Below are 19545 nucleotides of genomic sequence, written 5' to 3' on the forward strand. Positions count from 1 at the left end.
GTTCGCATCAAAATTCGAAAGGAGGAACATGCTCTCGGAGCTCAAGGACAATGTGAGAAGAATGCTACTGATTTGTGATGAACTTACTCGAAGTAATCATAGAATGAAGTCTGAGCATTCAATTAATATCCTAGGTTAGCATGTAATGACAGACCCATGAAATTATCTGCAGAAAGACAACGACTTGCCATGGGGTATTCTCTCTGTACTGTCTAGCTCACCTGACTTGCATATCAGAACATTAACCCGGATCAGAATAACAAATGAACGCCCTTTCTATGACAACGCGTTATTCCCATTGAACAGTCCGGGAGGGGCAACTCCGTAAACCTCGGCATATTAGACGAACAGTGCTGGAGCTTGGCGCCGTGATTTGACACATATTATGACAAACCATGTTGCATTTATAAGCAGAAAAGACGACACCTGCTATTCACCGACATGAAATGCCGGGCTTTGGTGTCAAATAATGTACGTGCATTACCCCACGAAAGGTCACAAGGAGAGCAACAAGAAAGGAAAAGGCGGGCGGAAGTGGGAGCGAGCGAATGCGGGCGATAGCCTATCAGATCGGCTGAGATTGGATTGGATGCTTCACAAGTTCACCCCCGCTTTATCTCCAGGCTCGAATCTTATTCCCCTTGGTTGTATGTTATGACCGTCTGTTGCCTGTATACGGAAGCCAAAGGGAGACTCGTGTTGGTGCAGTGAGTAGACAGCGTCATTGGATCTTGGCCATGTTTATAAGATATATCATCCAATTACAGTATCGTCAGCACAACAAGACCCTAGCGAGACATACAGAGATGGCTTAACGCCCCGCGTGGTTCTGCGCCGCCAACCGAAGCAAGACGCATCAAAACTGGACCCGTCTTATCCCCGGACGACATTTCCGGTTGTCGGAGATGCCCTAGTCTAAGGTAAAGGTCCCTCTAAGCCGGGGTCATAGTAAAGAAGCACTTGATCCCTTTTTGTCCATTTTTTTCTTACTAAAATCATGACTCCTCCATCTTCTTCCCTTCGTCTTTCCTCCCAATTGCCCTGAAAAATGGGAGACAACGACGAGAAAAAGACCTCCCGGTCCCCGGAGCCGGAGACGGGTTCGGCTCGGAGGAGTCTCGACACTACCACTACCGAAGAAGGCGATGTCATCGCTCCAGCCCAGGATGTTCAACTGCAAATCTCGAGCCAGGAGAAGGATAATGGTGATATGTTTCCCCCGAGGACAGATGCGCCGCCTCCTCCACCCAATGGAGGCTATGGATGGGTTTGCTGTGCCTGTGTTGCGACTATCAACGCCCATACATGGGGTCTCAACTCGAGTTACGGAGTCTTTCTCGCCCACTTCATCGCAAACAACACATTCCCCGGAGCAACATCCCTTCACTACGCTTTTGTCGGATCGTTGAGTATTGCTTGTGCGATGCTTGTCTCACCCCTTGCTACACTCTGCGTTCGCGAATTCGGCACCAAACCTACGCTCTTCGCTGGCATTGTCTTGGAAACCGCTAGCTTGATATGTGCTAGCTTTGCGACCAAGATATATCAACTCTTCCTCACCCAGGGTGTTTGCTTTGGTCTAGGAATGGGATTCCTATTTGTTCCCAGCGTCGGTATCGTTCCTCAATGGTTCACAACTCGTCGATCTCTTGCAAACGGCATCAGTGCAGCTGGTTCGGGTCTCGGTGGTTTGTTATACTCCTTGGCAGCTGGAGCTATCATCCGGAACATCAGCCTCGCATGGGCTTACAGAATACTCGGAATTATTGTCTTCGTCGTCAATATCATCTGCACTATCCTAGTCAAGGACCGTAACAAGATCATTGGCTCTCGTCAAGCACCCTTCGACCTCGGACTTCTCAAACGTGCTGAGTTTATCCTGCTTCTTGGTTATGGGTGGTTCAGCATGTTGGGATATGTTGTTCTCATCTTCAGTCTGGCAAACTATGCCAACTTCATTGGCCTCGATGCCTCTCAAGCAGCCATGGTCAGCGCCATCTTCAATCTGGGTCAGGCTGCTGGCCGCCCTTTCATCGGGTATTTCAGTGATCGTACAGGACGAATCAACATGGCCTGCGGGACAACCTGGCTAGCTGCAATTCTCGTCTTTGCTATCTGGATCAACGCCAAGTCTTATGGGCTTCTCCTCTTCTTCACCATCGTGGGAGGTGGCATGGCCGGAACCTACTGGGCAACAGTGGCTCCAGTCACAGCCGAGGTCGTCGGTCTCGCTGATGTCCCTGCTGCTCTCAACTTGACTTGGCTCATCATCAGCTTGCCTTGTACGTTCAGCACACCCATTGCTCTACAGATTGTTGCAGGTACTGGTAAGTACATCGGCGCCCAAATCTTTGTCGGCGTGATGTATCTCGCCGGTGGACTGTGCCTCTTCTTCCTGCGCGGCTGGAAGATTGGTGAACTCCGTGAGATTGCTCGTGCTACGAATCACGATCCCGAGGAAATACATCGCGTTAGATCTCAAGCGAGCGGTGCTATTAGTATCAAGAGCAGGAGAGTTGGTCGAAAGAAGATGATAGCTGAATGCTATAAGCCCAGCAAGGTTTAGCGGCTTGTGCTTGGGCTGTAAAGTTCTCTGCTTTTTTGTCCCTATTTGCAAAAGTATATACGGCGCTTAGGATAACGTTGGCGTTGAGTTTATGATCAAATACTGTCAAATGTTAAGCATTTGTTACTATGTGAAACGGCTTAAGCTAATAAGTACATAATAAAAATGAGAGATACGCATTGAAAAATACCAGCCCAGTTGAAATTCTTGACAGACTGACTTGAGCTGGCTAGCCATCACAGATCCAGGAATCCAATCCTACTTTGACTGTCGATCGGTAACATGCGATAGCAGGGTGCGTGGGCTTGGTCGACTTGAGCCTCACAAGTTCCTAGTTCTAATAATGGAGGATCTGAAGTGACTAAAAGCACCTAGTCTATAGTGAACCCAATCTGCCATGTGCCCCTGCTGCATGCCCTCAAAGCTCCCGTCTCGAGTCTCGTGTCTTCAACAGCCCTTGTCAGAGTCGCCCGATGTAACTCATTAAAGACACACTGGAGCCCGGATATACCTTATTGACAGATAACTATTAATCCAGAAACTCTACTTGAGTCATATGTTCTCAATTAGTGTAACACGAGGCCTTCTTTCTATTGGCATCCTAGGTTCCCTTGCTTTCACCTATCATCATCAACACTATCCAAGTTTCGCCCCCAACCCCATTCACTGACGTCAAGATGGCACTAATAATGAAGAACCCGGCTAAAAGTGAACTTATCACGTTTCTATCACGCTTCTGGGCAAATGGGACTTCTCATTGGTACCCTGGCCGGCGTTGGGTTGCATCCTTCGCGGTAACCCCGGGCCTTGTGTGTCAGTCGACCGCAGAGCCGCATCGGAATAAAGCTCGAGCTTCGAGCCCGTTTTGGAGCTCGGAAATGGGTGTAAGTCAACTACCGATATTTACGATATACTCAAATCACATGTAGGTTATCAATAACCTTTTCTTGTCGTGGACTTATACTGATGGTATATTTAGGTAGCCCAACATGGCTCCCGAACCAGTCTCTTATTACTGGAAATGTGTAAGTCACAAACTGATTCTATTTAAAGTTGCCATGGTTGAGTGTAACGTCTCGTTATTAGTGTCACTGCCTTCAGACCTGGGATTGGGCAGTACATACCGTTTGCACGAACTGTGACCATATCCGATGCAACACTTGCACTGTGACCACGCATTAGTAAGTATAACAACTATAAGGAGTATTTAATGTTGACTCGAATAAGCACCGGAAGCAAAGCTACCAAACCTGATCACGTTACGATCTGATGTGCCAGGAAGTTCGGAGATGAGGATAATTGAGATGAAACGCAGACGGGTGAACAATTTGACAACAACAGACCTCGCGAGAATGGCATATTTCATTTATGTTTACTTTAGGAGTGATTTTAACTATCATGATTGCTGTATGTTTGACTTTAGCACCAAATCACACCTTCACATGGACATGATGTAACTTGAGCGTTCAAGCCATTTCCTGAGTCAAACATAAGGGTAGCTTAACTTGTTTACTTAGCTTCCAAACAGATAATATAAGAAACACCATTATAAAGACTTGGCACATTTGTATTGGTGGCCCGTTTGAGTGTCTGGATACCGTTGAGTGATATTGTCCCTATGATCAGAGTAGGAAGAATCTTGTGTGGGGAGTTATTGGGCAATTCATAGCAATTAATAATTAATGAGCTATTTGGATTCATCATATAGCAAACTTATTGTGTGATGCTCCCTAGATATCCCCATGCAACACTGAAATTCCACCATCATGTTTGTAGAAAAGTGAACTGGTTTGGAAAGCGGTCACTGTCCGCACCCGTATCCTCAAAAGGTTTCCCTCGGCCATGGAACCAAAGATTATACTGTAGTGTTGTGCGTAAGGTAGGCAGGCAGCAAAGGCGGACGATGTCCGCGCGGGGCGAAAAAAAATAACAATCAATAACGGATGAAACGACTGCCGTGACCGACCAGAATTTTAGCATTGTCCAATGTTAGATTGGACTGGAATTCGAGATTCGCATCGTCCAGAGGTTCTCCAGTTACCGCTCTGGCTGACATTGCCTTCACGAAGCTGATGAATTGGTCTGGCACTTGGAGCCAGTTGACCTCTTCCAAAGTGACCGACAAATCATACCCAGCGTCTCGTAGGGGAGTTGTAGCCCCTTTGAGGAAACCAAAGTCTCTCCAGGGACGGCAGAGATGGAGCTCAATTCCCATGTCAGTCGAAACATCGAGCAAGGCGGCCACCCAGTCTCTAACGTGATTATGGGCGTTTGTGTCGGATCCATGTGCGTGGTGTACCGTGATCCATTCGTTGAGAAGTGGTGCTTCGGGAAAAGAACCAATTTCGAATACAAGAATCTTCGCATGGACTCGGGGCACGACGCCTCCATGGTTCTCGAAGCGCGCTTTGAGAAGCTTTGAGAACAGCCTCATAGTGCGGCTTGAGTCGAATTGAAATGTTACCATTTCACATGCCTTGACCATGTAGTCCTTGTCGAGAGTTGCTGCAGCTTGGTTCATGCCCGGGAAGAAAACCACAGCTCCGTTTTCAGGAACAACGTAGATGAAACGATTATTCGAATCCATATTCATACCAGAGCACTCTTTGCGGATCGCGTCACAGTAGTCAACCTCCCTTGACTCCGTATCGTGCATGTGGACACTGTCCGCATTGCAGTCTTCACCCGGAAAGTGAACTGTCTTGGGTCTCTTGCGAGGTGGCTATACATTCATGAATTAGCACCGATTCATACAGTGAAAGGTGTTAAGACTTACGCTTCGACTCTGATCAGTAGCGCCTTGGTCGTCCATGGTAACTCTCAGGTTGGCATCGATGACTCCTCGAGTTTGTATGATGGATAACTCTGATATTGATCTTCAAGTAGTTAGACAGGGTCCGAAGACATATAAAAGTCTGCAAGCATACACTTTGGATCGCAGCGATTATGACTCACGTTTCTGTTTCTTTGTAAATGTGGTAAATGAAGGCTTGGTTAAGGAGTGGTGTTGTAGGCCGGTTCGGGACGCCTGTTGTGTGAAGGGAAGAGAAAGAGGATTTGCAGCGAGGACCTTGTGGGGTATATATTTCACGCCGCAGACAATACTCCTGAGAGAGAAGTTGACATGATTCTGCATGATGTCCTAAATGGCACCATGAATCACACACGAGACCCAATTCGAGGAGCAAGAGGAATTACAGTGATTTTAAGCTTGAATGTCAAAAAGAATAAACCAACTAATGCATACACAGATGGATTTGTAACTACTTCAATATTCAATAATTTCCTTGAAACAGTGAAGCCCATGACTTCACCAACTCTTTGTTCACTCGTAGTTGACGCTGTGTAAGTGAGATCAAGGTAGACACGTGATCTGGCGTCGCGAAAGGCTGACCCAGTCGCGTCTGCGGCCCCGCAGGATTCGCGATCTTGACCTCACGTCATAACTTGCAGCTTCGCCAATACTTGTATGGAATTGTAAACGACCTCGCGTCGTACTTGGCGCCTGGAGATGTGGATCCTGGAGAATTCAGAGGCCTTTGATGGTGAGTTTTGACTTTCATCTGTCGATGTAGCTAATCATCCCTAGGCCGAAAGTTATGGTTGCGACCGGGGAAAACCTACCTATTTGGTCGAACAGCCGCAGAACGTGAGAGAAAAGCTCCCAAGCAAAAGAATTAATACTCATGAAATACATAGCCGGTCAACTTGCGATATCACATAATACAATCTCGCGCAAGCACTTGACCATCACTGTCAGCCCCGTCGACAAAGGCCAGGCGCACAATCCAAGGAGTCGCTCTACGCTCACGATCGAAGATTTGGCGACAAAAATAGGGACAGTCGTCAATGGAGAAAAGATTAAAGGCAAGAGAAAGGTGGTTGAAGGGGAAAAGGCCGAGTTTACGATGGGAAAATGCCCAAACATATTCAGGTAAGCCGTTTCATCCGATCTGGTGTTACGCCGCTTACAGTCCACAGCATCTCGTGGGAACCAGTTGTCTTTGCGTTTTCTTTCACCAGCAAGGAACTACAGACAGACCCCTTAACTACGCTCCGAAGCAGATTCGAGCAGCTTGATATCAAGCTCGTGACAGAATATGTTGAATCCACCACACATGTTGTCTCAAAGAAGCGAAATACAGCCAAGGGGCTTCAAGCTTTGATCAACGGGAAACACATTGTAACGGAAACTTTTCTCGATGCAGTGGCTGAAGCCGGAAATCTAGCGGATGGGGCGGAGACCACCGAGTTGAGCCCTCTGGAGCAGGACTTTGCTCAAAACTGGCCCGATGCTATGCAGCATTTACCTCCAAGGGGAGGCGAGCCTGTACAGCACCCTGACTCGACGTATGCCCCAGACAATGAGAGACGCGACATATTCGAAGGCTACAGCTTCATCTTCTACGACCCCGTACAGTACAACAACCTGTTAGCGCCAATTACGAATGGTGGTGGCAAAGCGTTGCTGCGAAATGTTGTTCCCGAAGAAACTTCAATCGACGACTTTGTTCAATATGTCAAAAGTGTCGCTGGTGAAAAGGGCCTCGGTGCCTTTAACGACGGCAGCGAGGGCAAAGGTGTAGTAGTAGTACGCTTCGTTCCTTCGAAAGGAGGTTCGGTTGACTGGTATGTGGACTTTTTCAGGTCTGTATCTCTGAGGCTGGATCATCGTCCTATTGAGCAGAGTGAGTTTTTGGAAGCAATCCTCATCAAAGATGCGAGTATTCTTCGACGGCCTCTCGAGGTTGAGTCTGCACATAATACACAACATCAAGTCCAGGCTCTTCAAGATCCTGAGGTGGCCAATGGAACACAGCACCCTGCCACACAGGCCGAAACGTCACAGGCACCCGAAGAGTCACAGCTTGCTCCTCGACGTGGGCGGACGAGGAGAACTGTTAAGAGACGCTTTGCAGGCTTCGGCGGTGATGATGATGATGTTGATATGGACGATATTCCTGCAGCACCAGTGCCTGCAAATCAACCCACGACCCGTGCTGCGACTCAGAATGCGACCCAAGTGCCAGCAGAGGAAGAAGGTCTATTCGTGTCTCAGGAGCCAGATGCACCCCTAGAAACGCTACCATCCAGCAATGCCAGGTCTTCACAAAGGAAACGGCGAGCTTCGCCATTACCGCAAGATGACCTTATGGATGGTATGACGACTGCAGCAGAGAGGTTCAAGCGCCAACGGATAGAGCGAGGTGAAGATTTGGAGGAACCGGCTGAGCAGATGGAAACCGAGACAGCCGAGAAGGTCCCAAAGCCAAAGAAGATCAAAAAGGAATTCGATATCTTGGCAATAGCCGCACAAAACAGAGAGCAGGAAGAAGCTCGTGCGCGTGCTGAAAAGGAAGATTTAGCAAATCTGCCAGATGATGTTGATCTCGCCGAGATCCGCAGACTCAATATCGTAGAGGAGATCGAAGTACGGCAACCTAGTAATCCCCGTACTCGAGAACAAGATATTCGTGACGGAAGATGGGACCCCAAGTGGAACGGGATGAAGAACTTCAAGAGGTTCAGACAACGCGGAGAGGCGACAGGACGACAGCCTGCAAAGACTATTGTACCTTTAACGCAAGTCAAGACGAAGGAGTTCGGTGTTGGAGACGATTACTGGCTCGAGGATGAGGAAACAGAGCGCAGAAAGAGGAACTCGAGCCAAGCTCCTGGATCACAGTCACAACCATCTGCGCCCACAGCACCGTCGGCTTCATCTCGTGCCCAGAAAAGGGCATATGCCAATGTCATATCAGACAGCAGCGACGAAGAAAGCAATTCAGTATCGCAGCGATCGTCAGCACCAGCGACTCGAACGCGAGGGGCACAGGCTGCAGCGCCACAAACACAGTCGCAAGCTAAATCAAGGAGTCAAGCATCACAGAACACGAGTCAGGGGAGTAAACGAGCTGCAGCAGAGCCTGCTGCTGGACAGCAGCCTCCGAAGCGGAGTCGACCAACGAGAAGAGCTGTGGAAGTCGCGGATAGTGATAGTGATGACGAGCTCAAGTTTCGATTTGGAAAGAGACGGTGAAGACCAGTCTCTGTGGGGTATCTTTCTAGCTAATGTACATCTAAGTGTTCGAGAGGAACATCTATGGCGCGAACAGTATAGTCTAATACATGTAAAATATCGTTTCCATGTAACATGGAAGCGCTAGCAGTCTTGCGTCTATGGTCTATGCCGTCTCTTCAATGTTGTGGTCTAATCCATCTGATCCATCTGACTCTCAGTGCCTTCCGACTCCTCGACAAGAAGGCCTACGAGACAGGCTGATAGCATAGTCTCGTAGTTCACCCAAGGGTGAATCTCACCAAACAGCTTAGTCCCGTCACGCCCAGCCCCACGCATCAACTCGGGAACACCACCAGGATGAAAGTCGGCATAGGGTGTAACATTGTATACCTTGCCGTTCAGAGCCATCCAAGCATCTTTGCCCTTGCGACCTGTCATACGCTTCAGCATGGATGGAGTCACGCGTAGGTATGGTGTTTGAGGTTCGACACCGCGGAGGTCGGCATTAGGTCCAGATATGCGAGCCCAGTCAAGAGGAGAGTGGCCTGGTGTTAAGAGGACCTTGCGATTGGGCTTGCTGGGTTTAGATGAGTGTGTAGGTGGAGGTGCCAGGCCACCTGATGATGGAGGACCTCGGTTTGGTACAGGGCCACGAGCGCGTTGCGGTGAGTTCACGGCGGGGAACTGAGAGAGTGATGGCATGCGACCAGCAGGTGGGGCAGCCGAGAACTTGGGAGGAGGAAGACGGCCCGGAGCTGGAGGCGGAGGCATCATGGAGGTTGAGTTCGGGGAGAGAGCGGGGCCTGGGGCTGTGGGGTTCCGACGCGGGGCGGGGTGTGAACTCGGCGCAATAGGAGCAGTGTCGAGACTGAAGCTGGGGACGGAAACAGAGGGAGGATCGGATGCGACAGCCTTGGGAGTTGTTTGTTCTTCGGGTTCGGCGATGGCTGGAGGTGGGGGTGCAACCTTTGGTAAAGGAGGCGGCGGCATAGAAGCAGCATCGTTCCTGTCTATCTTCGACGAGGGGGTTGGGATATCGATCGCAGTAGTAGTGGCCTTTCCTTGGTCTCGACGCTGTTCGTCGTCTCGTGTGGTACGGTTATCGGCCGGACGAGCCCGGAGTCGAGGGCCCGGTTCCACCTCGTGATCCGACACCATGACACGGGGTCCAGGATCAGCATCATCAGCTTCAGCCTCAGCCTCGTCCTTAGCTACAATAGCAGGAGGACCTGTCCCCCTCCAACGGAGGAGGATCTGCAGCGGCTCTGGCATCCATGACGGCGGACGAACAAGCACCCAGACAACAGAGGCGACGATGAGGCCGATACCAATAACGCCCATGACGACACAGTAGAGACAGAAGTGTGAAACACGAGAAACAAAAAAGAGAGTTTTCCCCCAGGCGACTTGGAGAGTTGGGGTCGATTGGCGAGGAGAAGGGGATGGAGTGGGTTGTGGAATGGTTATTGCAGAATCATCGGGCCACTTTGTGATGCGCCTCCGATAATAGTTGACGAACTTGCTTTTGTCAGCGGCGGACAAAGAAAATCAGAAGCTGGAGCTGAAAGGCCGGAGCTAACCTTGAGCCTTGCAACGGGTAAACGCTGATTGGCTGCCGGTTCGAGGTTCGATTTTCATGTGAATAATTACCGAATTCATAATGGAACTGGGGCGGGCTAGAATAATTCTAGAGGGTTTCCGTCATAACTTTACTCTGAGCTCATCACTCCATCTCGCTTGTTCTATTTTTGTTATATCGCCCACTGATGAATGGACTTGATTTTACTGCATTTCATGCCGATTTATTGAAGCATGAAGCAATACAGTACGGCAATAATACGGCTCAAAGCCTTCGGCTGTTGCTTCTCGTGGCGTCAACGTTGGCTAGTTGGTCATGCCACAAGCAGCTCTCCATATCCGTAGACAGCTCAGTGATCGACGGAGAAAAGCTGGCACCCGTGTATTTTACAGGGGATAGGGTATTTGGAACAGGTCGAGATGAATAGCGAGGAGCAAGGGGCATTCCATGATCTGTGATTTCAGTTGGCATAAAATGTAATAAGCGGTGGATGTTTATTTATTTAATGATCCATTGAATGGAGAAAGGGGAATTGACTGTTCAAAGTATTACAATACTTGTAATTATAGGCGAGTTTCACGGGGGTTCTGTCGATGTCAGAGGGGCGCACATTTGTAAATAAACAATTGTGCAACCATCTTATCATATCTGATCTACTAGACCGCCGCCAGGCACAGAGGTATGTTTCGTGATGGCAACAACCAGTCAGATTGCTCAATTACAAGACATATGTAACTCGAGTCTATAGCATGACATGTCCATTTATATGTCATGGAAAAGTAAACATGAGCATGATCAATTTCGAGGAGAGGTCAAAAAGCAAGACACTCACTCACTGACTGGAGCAGGGATCGTCCCATCCTGGCCATGTCCTTCGCCTTGCCTTGTCTTGAATGAATGGTCACGATCCGTTCATCCCGCTAGTTTCTGGTAGGTATTGCATGTAATTATTATCCCTAGCATTGCTCGTCTATTTCCGTGTGTTTGTGCTTCTCTTTTTCTCGGCTGTCTCCCTTTCGTCTCTCTTTTCTCCTTGACTCATTCGTTACTCCTGATATCATCCGTGAAAGCCTACCTATGTCGTGACCTAACGGGCGGTGATTGTTATCTCGTCTATACCCGCCGTGAACAACTCAATTGGATACTCCTTGTCTCCTGCAGAAAAGAAAGACATCCCCCGCTTCGAATCGTCAAGCCACTTCATCTATCCAACACTCACTCAACCCCACCGCCTCGTGTCTCTCACCATCGAAACTGTTTGTTTACTTTTGGATGTGGTCACCTCGACATTGAGATTGGACCCCAAATTAGCCACAAACCACTAGCGTTTTAGTGATCACCGCACTGAAGCATTGGCACTACAGGGCGTCGCCCACTGAAGTCCCTTTAACCTTTCCCGTTGCCGCCTCTACGCACAGCCAATGAGAGCTCACCGCTCCGTCTCGCTACCACTCATCTCAGCCTGAGCCAGCAAGTAGAGGCTCTCCCGACAACCCAACTCGTGGGCAGAATGCGCACTCTAAACACCATCAACTCGTCATCTTCTCGTCCTACATCTCCTGGCCTTTCAGTCTCTCAGCCTCATATCCGCCGCTCCGCTTCCTCCGCCGGAAACAACAAATTAGTCACCTCTTCTAAACCTCTCCCAAAGACCCGATCCAAGACCCCTATTCCGGGTCAGGCACAAGTCCAGACTAAGGCTCAGGCTCGTCCCCGATTCTCTTCTGCTGGCACCACCATATCCTCCAGCGCTCGCACAACGCCATCCCTTGGCTTTCACGACACAAAACAACAACATGTTCTTTCAGTAACCGCTACAATTCCCTCGACCCGTTCTACCTCCTCGAGTTCCGCTCCTCCTACCTTAAAAATGGCCCCAAGCCCAAGCGACACAAGGCACAAGCCCCCGCAACTCAGTGCTGCTGCAGCAAAAACAGTCGGACGAACGCCTCTGACGCCCAAGATTGCCTCGACAGCAAAAGGCCCTTTATTAGGCGCACCTCCTTTAGTTCGACGATCAACTCAAGGATTGAGCTCAGGCACGACTGGGCGCGACGATGCTGTGACCCCCCGTTCTGGCAGTCGACAAGGCCGCAACAATAGCAATAGTTCGACGCCCAATGGAACACCAAATTTAGATCGAGATGGATGGGATCCTCGAGCGTCTTTAGGCTCCTCAGGAAGGCAATCACTGTCACGAGCTGAGTCTCCTGCTGACCCGGACGCCAAATTCTTTCGTGCTAGCGATGTACCGACTTCAACACAAGCAGCTGGTCGTCCCTCGTTAGGCTCACAAAAGCCTGCATCCTACTTCCATGCCAGTAAAGCCAATGCTGAATACAAAAAGCCGACCAGCCCTCCCGTCTCTGCACCATTTACACAGGCACTCAGTACCGCACCCGAAGTTTCATCATCAAAGTTCTTTTATGCCAATGGCGCGGACCTCGAGCTTCAGCCCTCTTCAGCGAATTCATCCACGACAAGGCTCCAGTCTAAACGCCCAAGCACCAGCAGTTCATCAAACGAACAATCATATCACGCACTACCTCCAAGGCCACATTCTCCTATCAAGATTGCTCAACCTACACCTTCTATACTTAAAAATACTGGTGCGCCTGGTCTCGGGAACAGACCGCAAGTAGCGTCACCGCCTCAGATAGCTTCTCCACTAGCACCCCCAGCGTCTATTACCTCTTCCAAGAGACGAGTTAGCATCGATGCAGCCCCAAAAAAGCAGAGAGGACATGCAAGAGCTGGTAGTGTTCCCAATTTTGATCACTCTCACTCACCTAGGTTGCCCATGTCACCGGCCCGACGACCTTTTGAATATGGCTCACCCCCTTCAAGCCCTGGCTCAGCTCAGCCAGCTTTGACAATGGCTTCGATTCTTCAAGTTGCCGAAGATCTCGACGATGAGGAGGAAGAGGAAGAAGGAGAAACGAAGAAAGAAGACGGATCCCAGCCCGACTTGCAGAGTCCTACCAAGTCCAGCCATGAGCCTGTGAACGAATTAGTCGCCAATGCCCGAAGAGAACGAAAGGTGCAGGATCTGGAAATCACCAACGCCTCCCTTGAAGCCATCAATCGGACACTGGAAAGGCAACTACGGAAACAGCAGGCTGAGATACGCAGGTATCGACGACTTTCGAGATCAGGCCGTCTCTCTGCTGTTGCTTCAGCGGCTTCTAGCCGAGTGACCTCTGCAGCACTCACAGATGCACCAATTAGTCTTTCAGACCTCAGCGAGGAGGACAACTCGGAAGCTCCCTCAGACGAGGAACACGACTCACTTGACGAATCAGATTTGTCAATGACTGACTCAGTCTCGGCCTCTGACCCCCTTGATCCCACTGACGAGAAAGCGATCGAAAAGGCCATGTCCCGGCGGAAGCGAGATGAAGATCGTCTGCAGCTCGATTTGACCAAGCACCGGGAGCTGCTGGTCGATAGTCAGAAGATCAACCAAAGTATCAAGCGATGCCTGAACTGGACTGAGGTTCTTATCAAAGAGGGCCAAAAGGCACTCGAGTACAAGGTCCGTGTCACCGATGTTGAATTTGGCGGCCATATACTTGCTCCTGCGATCGGGGACGAAGATGAAGATGAAGACGATACGTTGGCTAGCGTTGACGATCTCGGAACTGATCCTGGAAGTGCGGCACTCGAGGCTCCTCCGCCTTGGGAGAAGGGCTCCCAGGATCGTGATAGTGGCATCGAATTGCAACCAGACAGCAACTAATCTCAGTCATCGCAAGATGACACATTTCCTCAATACTCGACACATCTCAAAGGCGACCAGGACGTCGTAACATATACAACTCATCATACCAAAATTTTGTTCTCCTTCTTTTCGTCTTTACACACCAGGCAAGCCTCAGGGCATCACAACAAAATACCATCATCAGATCTACGAAGTCAATGGAAATAGCATGAATGCATACAAGGCGTTGGGCAAGCAAGCGATCATCTTTACGTCCCTTTTGTTTCTTTCGACAGCGTTTTGCTTCCCAGCGGCTACGATGCACCATCGATTCCACCTCTCAAACGATCTTCTCTCTCCCAAAAGGAGCACCACCACAAATACTCAGCCTGGACAATCGTTACATATACATACGCCCTTCGGAGATTTGGGCCTTTTCGGTTTTCATTTGTCGCCAAGATTTGTGCTTTTTCTTTTTCGTTTGCTTTTGGATACATACTATGTACAACAGATACCCCGGAAGAAGTTTCCACGCCAACCTGGCGAGTCAACAAGATGGAATCATTGGAGGAAATTGCAGAAAAGAGAATCTGGCCGGGGAATTGCCCCTCAAGTTTCCCGTGGTACGGTTACCTCGAGTTTCAACGACGGATGCGATAGGGAAAATTAGATAGTTATCAAAAATAGGAAATGGATATAGGATGTCAGGAGATAAAACTCCAATCTTCAACTCAGCTTCATGATCTTTGCCTCTATTGTCTGATCAATGTATATGCGCACTTGGATGTCCAAAGTAACGTTATGAGAAGTACCAAACAAACGGCCGTCAAAATTCATATAAAGGGGGGAATAGTGTCATGAAAATTATATCTAAATCAATGCCAGTCATCCTCGATCTATAACATCCACCAGTTCAGCATGCAAGCCATCAAGCCCAGTCCATCAAGGTGATATCTGCCATCATTTTCAGGATCCTCAAACAAGCAGGTCTTTTTCAACCTTTCTGTGTAGTCTTTTCTCTACCCTCTGCCAACCCCCCAGGAAACATAGTCCCTACTCAGGGTGTCGTAGCGTGCTCCTTGTCTTTGGGTTCCTTGTCCTTGCTGTGGAAAGACTTGCGGTCCTTCTTCTTCTTGTGGTCTTCCTCCTTGTCCTTCTTCATTGCAGCCTCAGCGACGAGCTGTTCGAAGACGAGATAGTCGCCCTCCTCTTCAGGAGATCGCTCAGCCTAGTTAAGGTTAGTGTGATTCCGGCAAAAGAAGACTTGAAACATACCCGAATAAAGACATCACCAATCAGAACAAGAGCTTGTGCGCGCTCGAGTCGCTTGTTGAGGTGGACCTTCTTGTCGTTCAGAATGCTGTCGCAGACTTCGCGCAGAACGCTCTGAATCTCAAACTTGCTTCCCCTCCATGCAGCGGTGAGAATCTTGCCAGTCACACGTCTCTCGTACTCAGCACGCTTCTCATCAGTCCAGTCCTCGCCACCCTTCTCCTCCATCTTAGCCATATCCTCCATGGTCTGTTGAGCGTCAATAGCGCTGCTGATGGTGTTCCATGTCTCCTTGACGAGCGTGCCCTTGTCACGGAGTCTGCTGAAGAAACCACCGATACCAAAGAACTTTTGGCTGCGGAGTAAGCTTGAGGCCTTGGAGACATAGGTTTGACCGATAGCGTGCAGGATATCAATTCCAAAAGACTCCATCTTCAGGTTCTCAACCTCGAGACGCATCTTCTCCTGGAATGCCTTGGTCACGTCAGGGCCCTTGTCTGTCTCTGTCCACACGCTAAGTCTGTCGAGGAGCTTCCGAGAGAGTGTGTCGACACGCTCCTGGCGAATCTTTGCGCGCTCCTTCTCGTATGCTGCCAGCTGCTCTCGCTGCTCCTTAGTCAGGCCACCCTTCTTCTTCTCCTTGTGCTTGAGCTCCTCTTCTGTTAATTCACCCTTGTTCGCTTCTGCATCGAGAAGATCCTCGTGAGACTTGTCCATCAGTGCGGGCCGAAGAGGGATCTGGGTTCGGCTACGTGAGCTCGATGAGGGAGCAGGTGATGTGGCATCGGTTCGCTGAGGGACATCGGCGGAAAGGCCAGCGGCGGGCGCGGCAGGTGAAGCGGGTTTGGTCTCCTTGTCATCGTGGACAGAAGCGGCAGTATAAGGCGGCGGTGGTGGCCCTGCTTGGTGCTCTGCAGCGGCAGCGGCCTTTTCCTCTGCCTTCTGCTCTTGCTCCTTGAGGCTCTCCTTCTTGGCATCTTCAGTTCCAGGGAAATCCTCCTCGGCTTGCGCGGCGGCAGCGGCTTCAGCAGCGGCGGCGGCAGCTTCTTCCTCCTCCTGCATCGTGATGTCCATGGTGGCCGTGAGATCCTTCATAAGGCTAATCTCGCCGATCCAGTCCACGAAGGCCTCGCCTCCAAAGATGGAGCTGAAGAATTCAGCTGGGTCGGCGAAGCCCTCCTGCGGTCTCGCAGAGTCCTTTCCAAACTTATCGTAGGCTGCGCGTAGATCAGAATCGGACAGAACTTGATAGGCTTCACCGATGGCCTGGAACTTTTCGTGGGCGGTAGGGTCATTAGGATTCTTATCTGCATGTGACAGAAGTTTAGTTCTCCGAAATGCTACGAAGCGATAGAAGCGAGGAATGAGAGCGAACCTGGGTGGTGGACAATAGCCATCTTGCGATAAGCCTTCTTGATCTCCAGCTCAGTGGCCGTGGGCTGGACACCCAGCGTGTCGTAATAGGCGGTATCGACGACCATGATGGAGGATGGTTATGGGTACTTTCTGCTTGGTGTTTCCAGGTTCCAGGTACGCAATATAGGGTACAGGTGGTGGGTAGAAAATATGAATGGTTGAGGTTAGTGTAGTATAGTAGATATCGACTACTAAGAGAGAGTATGGGAGGAAGAAAAAAATGGCCGAAAGCAAGAAAATGGAAATGTTGATGATGGCGTCGGATTGCCTAAATGAACTAAGTTAAGGTGCCTGCCAGTCCACCCTAAGCTTGGCTAGATTACCTTGGCGGAAAATTCCTGGCATTGCCTCCAATTCAATGGAAGATTAGTTAACGTGACATATTCTACAGCGCCTCTATATTTACGCAAGCTCCCGTCCATGCCGTGCCCTGCCGTGCCCTGCCACTGCGTGAGGTAAGAAACTTTCCTTTCAGGCTTCGTACCCAAGCACTAACAGCTCGAGTCCAGCACCAGTCTTTTCTTGCCCAGAGAGAGGGGTCTCATACCTAAGGTAGAGACTCGAGAGAGTGGAGGTGGAGGTAGATTGACCAGAGAGCCTACGTAATGGTGGGGCTATGCACATGAAAAACAGCTGTATCGAGGCTGTGAGAAAACGCAGAGGTTACCAGGCTGCTTAAGAGACCTTAAGAGAGTACTGTGATAACTATCGACTGCTAAAAACTCTATAATCGAGTTCTATGACTATTATTATAAACCGTTCCTAGCGCCCTTCCCCTTCTATTCATTTACGAACGCTTACCACTGCTTGCTTCTCTTGTAACAGTTCCGAAGTGCCACTTCAAATGCCAGAGATTTCCGTACCCCCAAACCTTCAGAGCATACTGCAGCTTGGTCATATCCAGCAGAAGAATGATTTTTTGTGGGAGTGGAAACCGAGAGAGAATGCCCAGCTTGATTCGGTCTCCAGTCGTTTCCAGCCTGGACTCTTCCCATCATACAGGTCTCGATGTCGCGCAACAGCTGTTAAGTGCAAAATAAATATGAGACTTTAGAAGAACTCAGTAAAGACTCCCCTAAACTTAGACTAAATTGTCTAAGCCTTTTCATCACTTAGGATAAAGGTCTCAAGTTTTCTTGCCTCCCCCTACTTAGGTATCTACCGACTTCGCCCACGCTGGTTTCATGATTCACATGGACTGCGGTAAGGTTCAGGTTTTAAAAGAGGCTTCAGCCCCCAGGCTATAAAGGTAAAGGATACCAATAAACATATACAGGCAATATACTTGTCACCCTTATAATTACCTAAGATCTTGCTTTTAGCTGAAAAGCTAGATGTTCTGATGACTGACTCTAAAGGTATATAAATAAGTAGCTGCCTACTGCTTATCTGTAAGGATGATTAGGTCAGAGCACATGAAACATATCCAAGGTAAGCTGCCCGTTGGAAGCAAGTCTGTCAACTCAAGATAACACTCTCGAGATGACTTCAGCCGTACGACAGGATTCATATGGACTTAAGGTCGTTGTGTCCAGTTTCTCACTCATGTTTCCTGTGGGGTATTGAAAGCTTCAAAAGCTTCTAATACCACGCACTTGCGTGTACATTGTTTTCAGAATACAGTATGAGCGCAATCCAGATCTGGAACTTCCAAGAGTTATCAACTTCAAGACCAAGCCTCGAAACTTTCTCATAGTTTTTCTTGAGTTCGAGATTTCATGACAGGACACAATTTCCGTGCTGTCCATTGATGATCGATGTAGGTTTACAGGCAGCCAGGGTATTCGGAGGACAAGAGGGGTTGCCACGACTTGCTGAGCTTGTAACAATATCAACCTAGTTTGAGGCTTCTTGGACATGCCATGTGCCATCTTTATCAAGTAAGTAGCTCAGACCAGCGAGCGCGGCATGTCGTTGCAAACCGGGTGATGTAAGGTTCAGCTGACGGCGCCTCAGACCTGGTAACTATATCAGATTAGGATACTTATAGAGGGTAGACCGTCAAGGCTAAGGATTTTCCTCCACTGTGAGTACAGTATCGCACACTCATCCAAGACTGCTGTCACTCCTAGCGGCGTTGGATAAATCCGGCTGGGCGGTCAGGAGGCCCGGATCGTCTACATGCATAAGGGTCCAAGGTTTGACCGAGCCGTTGGTGATCACAGATCTAGAACACATTGGACTTGGTGACTTGAGGCAAGAGAGTAAAGACCAGCAATTATGTGATCTGTAAACAGCTTGTGAGGGTCGCCGAAAACAGAGACTCTGCGCGATAATAAGGCCAGAATCTTGTGTAATACTGGATAACTACATCCACAGATTGAGAGAAATAATCAGAGGTCAAGTGTACCCCAGAAGTGTTGTTTCACTATCTCGAACATTGTCTGGGCTAAACCTGGGGTAAGGCCAGCTCGCTTGAATGTTTCGTCTCATCATTCGGCCTGAACAGTGAACACACACCACTACGGCGTCCGGACCGGCATTTAAATTGGTGTTGTAGCCGGAGTTCCGGCTGATTGACAGGCTGCGAGATCCGATCAACTGTAACCAACCTCCTCCGGATGCTACCCAGTTGTTGCATAAGCGCGCAGATCAATCAGTGACGGTGCTGTAGCTGGAGGCCTGAAATTGGATACATGACTTGCAGTGTGACAAGAGTCTAATCAATCACATTCAGGAACCAAGCAACTAGCCAACCAGTGATCGAATCCGAATACGACAGTTAATGCATGTAACGCGGCGCTTATGCCCCTATCGGTCGGCAGCACCCACCCTACCAGATGAGAAATTGAGCTCTGTGCATAATTTGTGGATTTATCCGGAGCGGAGGTCAACCAGTCTTATTTTGCTTCTCCCATCTGTCCTCTCTCTCGCCTTTCCTCTCTCCAAGCATCTCGTGGTGAAAATATACATCAAAGACGTTTCCGGGACCTGGTTGCAGCTTAATTGATATATAACATTTGCTCCCTCCCGTTTCCCTGACCTTGTAC

At 49.3% G+C, this 19545-nt stretch overlaps 6 protein-coding genes across 6 annotated transcripts; 3 read left to right on the forward strand and 3 right to left on the reverse strand.

Moving 5' to 3' along the window:
- Positions 1 to 1048: 1048 nt before the first annotated feature.
- On the forward strand, positions 1049 to 2566 carry FTJAE_9212 (MCH2 (monocarboxylate permease); the record flags this gene model as incomplete). Its single annotated transcript, XM_037356110.1, has 1 exon — positions 1049 to 2566. One exon carries the CDS (start codon positions 1049 to 1051, stop codon positions 2564 to 2566), a length of 1518 nt encoding a protein of 505 aa, XP_037203708.1.
- A 1933-nt stretch (positions 2567 to 4499) lies between these two features.
- Positions 4500 to 5378, reverse strand: FTJAE_9213 (uncharacterized protein; the record flags this gene model as incomplete). The annotated part of the gene is made up of 2 exons (XM_037356111.1): positions 4500 to 5288; positions 5343 to 5378. The coding sequence occupies 2 exons, from the start codon at positions 5376 to 5378 to the stop codon at positions 4500 to 4502; spliced, it is 825 nt and encodes a 274-aa protein (XP_037203709.1).
- Positions 5379 to 6252: 874 nt separating this feature from the next.
- On the forward strand, positions 6253 to 8606 carry FTJAE_9214 (campothecin resistance conferring; the record flags this gene model as incomplete). Its single annotated transcript, XM_037356112.1, has 2 exons — positions 6253 to 6500; positions 6548 to 8606. 2 exons carry the CDS (start codon positions 6253 to 6255, stop codon positions 8604 to 8606), a joined length of 2307 nt encoding a protein of 768 aa, XP_037203710.1.
- Positions 8607 to 8777: 171 nt separating this feature from the next.
- Positions 8778 to 9929, reverse strand: FTJAE_9215 (oxidoreductase; the record flags this gene model as incomplete). The annotated part of the gene is made up of 1 exon (XM_037356113.1): positions 8778 to 9929. The coding sequence occupies one exon, from the start codon at positions 9927 to 9929 to the stop codon at positions 8778 to 8780; it is 1152 nt and encodes a 383-aa protein (XP_037203711.1).
- Positions 9930 to 11677: 1748 nt separating this feature from the next.
- FTJAE_9216 (uncharacterized protein) lies at positions 11678 to 13906 on the forward strand (the record flags this gene model as incomplete). Its single annotated transcript, XM_037356114.1, has 1 exon — positions 11678 to 13906. One exon carries the CDS (start codon positions 11678 to 11680, stop codon positions 13904 to 13906), a length of 2229 nt encoding a protein of 742 aa, XP_037203712.1.
- Positions 13907 to 14924: 1018 nt separating this feature from the next.
- Positions 14925 to 16620, reverse strand: FTJAE_9217 (uncharacterized protein; the record flags this gene model as incomplete). The annotated part of the gene is made up of 3 exons (XM_037356115.1): positions 14925 to 15095; positions 15143 to 16446; positions 16515 to 16620. 3 exons carry the CDS (start codon positions 16618 to 16620, stop codon positions 14925 to 14927), a joined length of 1581 nt encoding a protein of 526 aa, XP_037203713.1.
- Between the last annotated feature and the right edge of the window lie 2925 nt (positions 16621 to 19545).

Source organism: Fusarium tjaetaba (assembly GCF_013396195.1).
Source record: "Fusarium tjaetaba strain NRRL 66243 chromosome Unknown NRRL66243_c0000209, whole genome shotgun sequence".
Lineage (NCBI taxonomy): Eukaryota > Fungi > Ascomycota > Sordariomycetes > Hypocreales > Nectriaceae > Fusarium > Fusarium tjaetaba.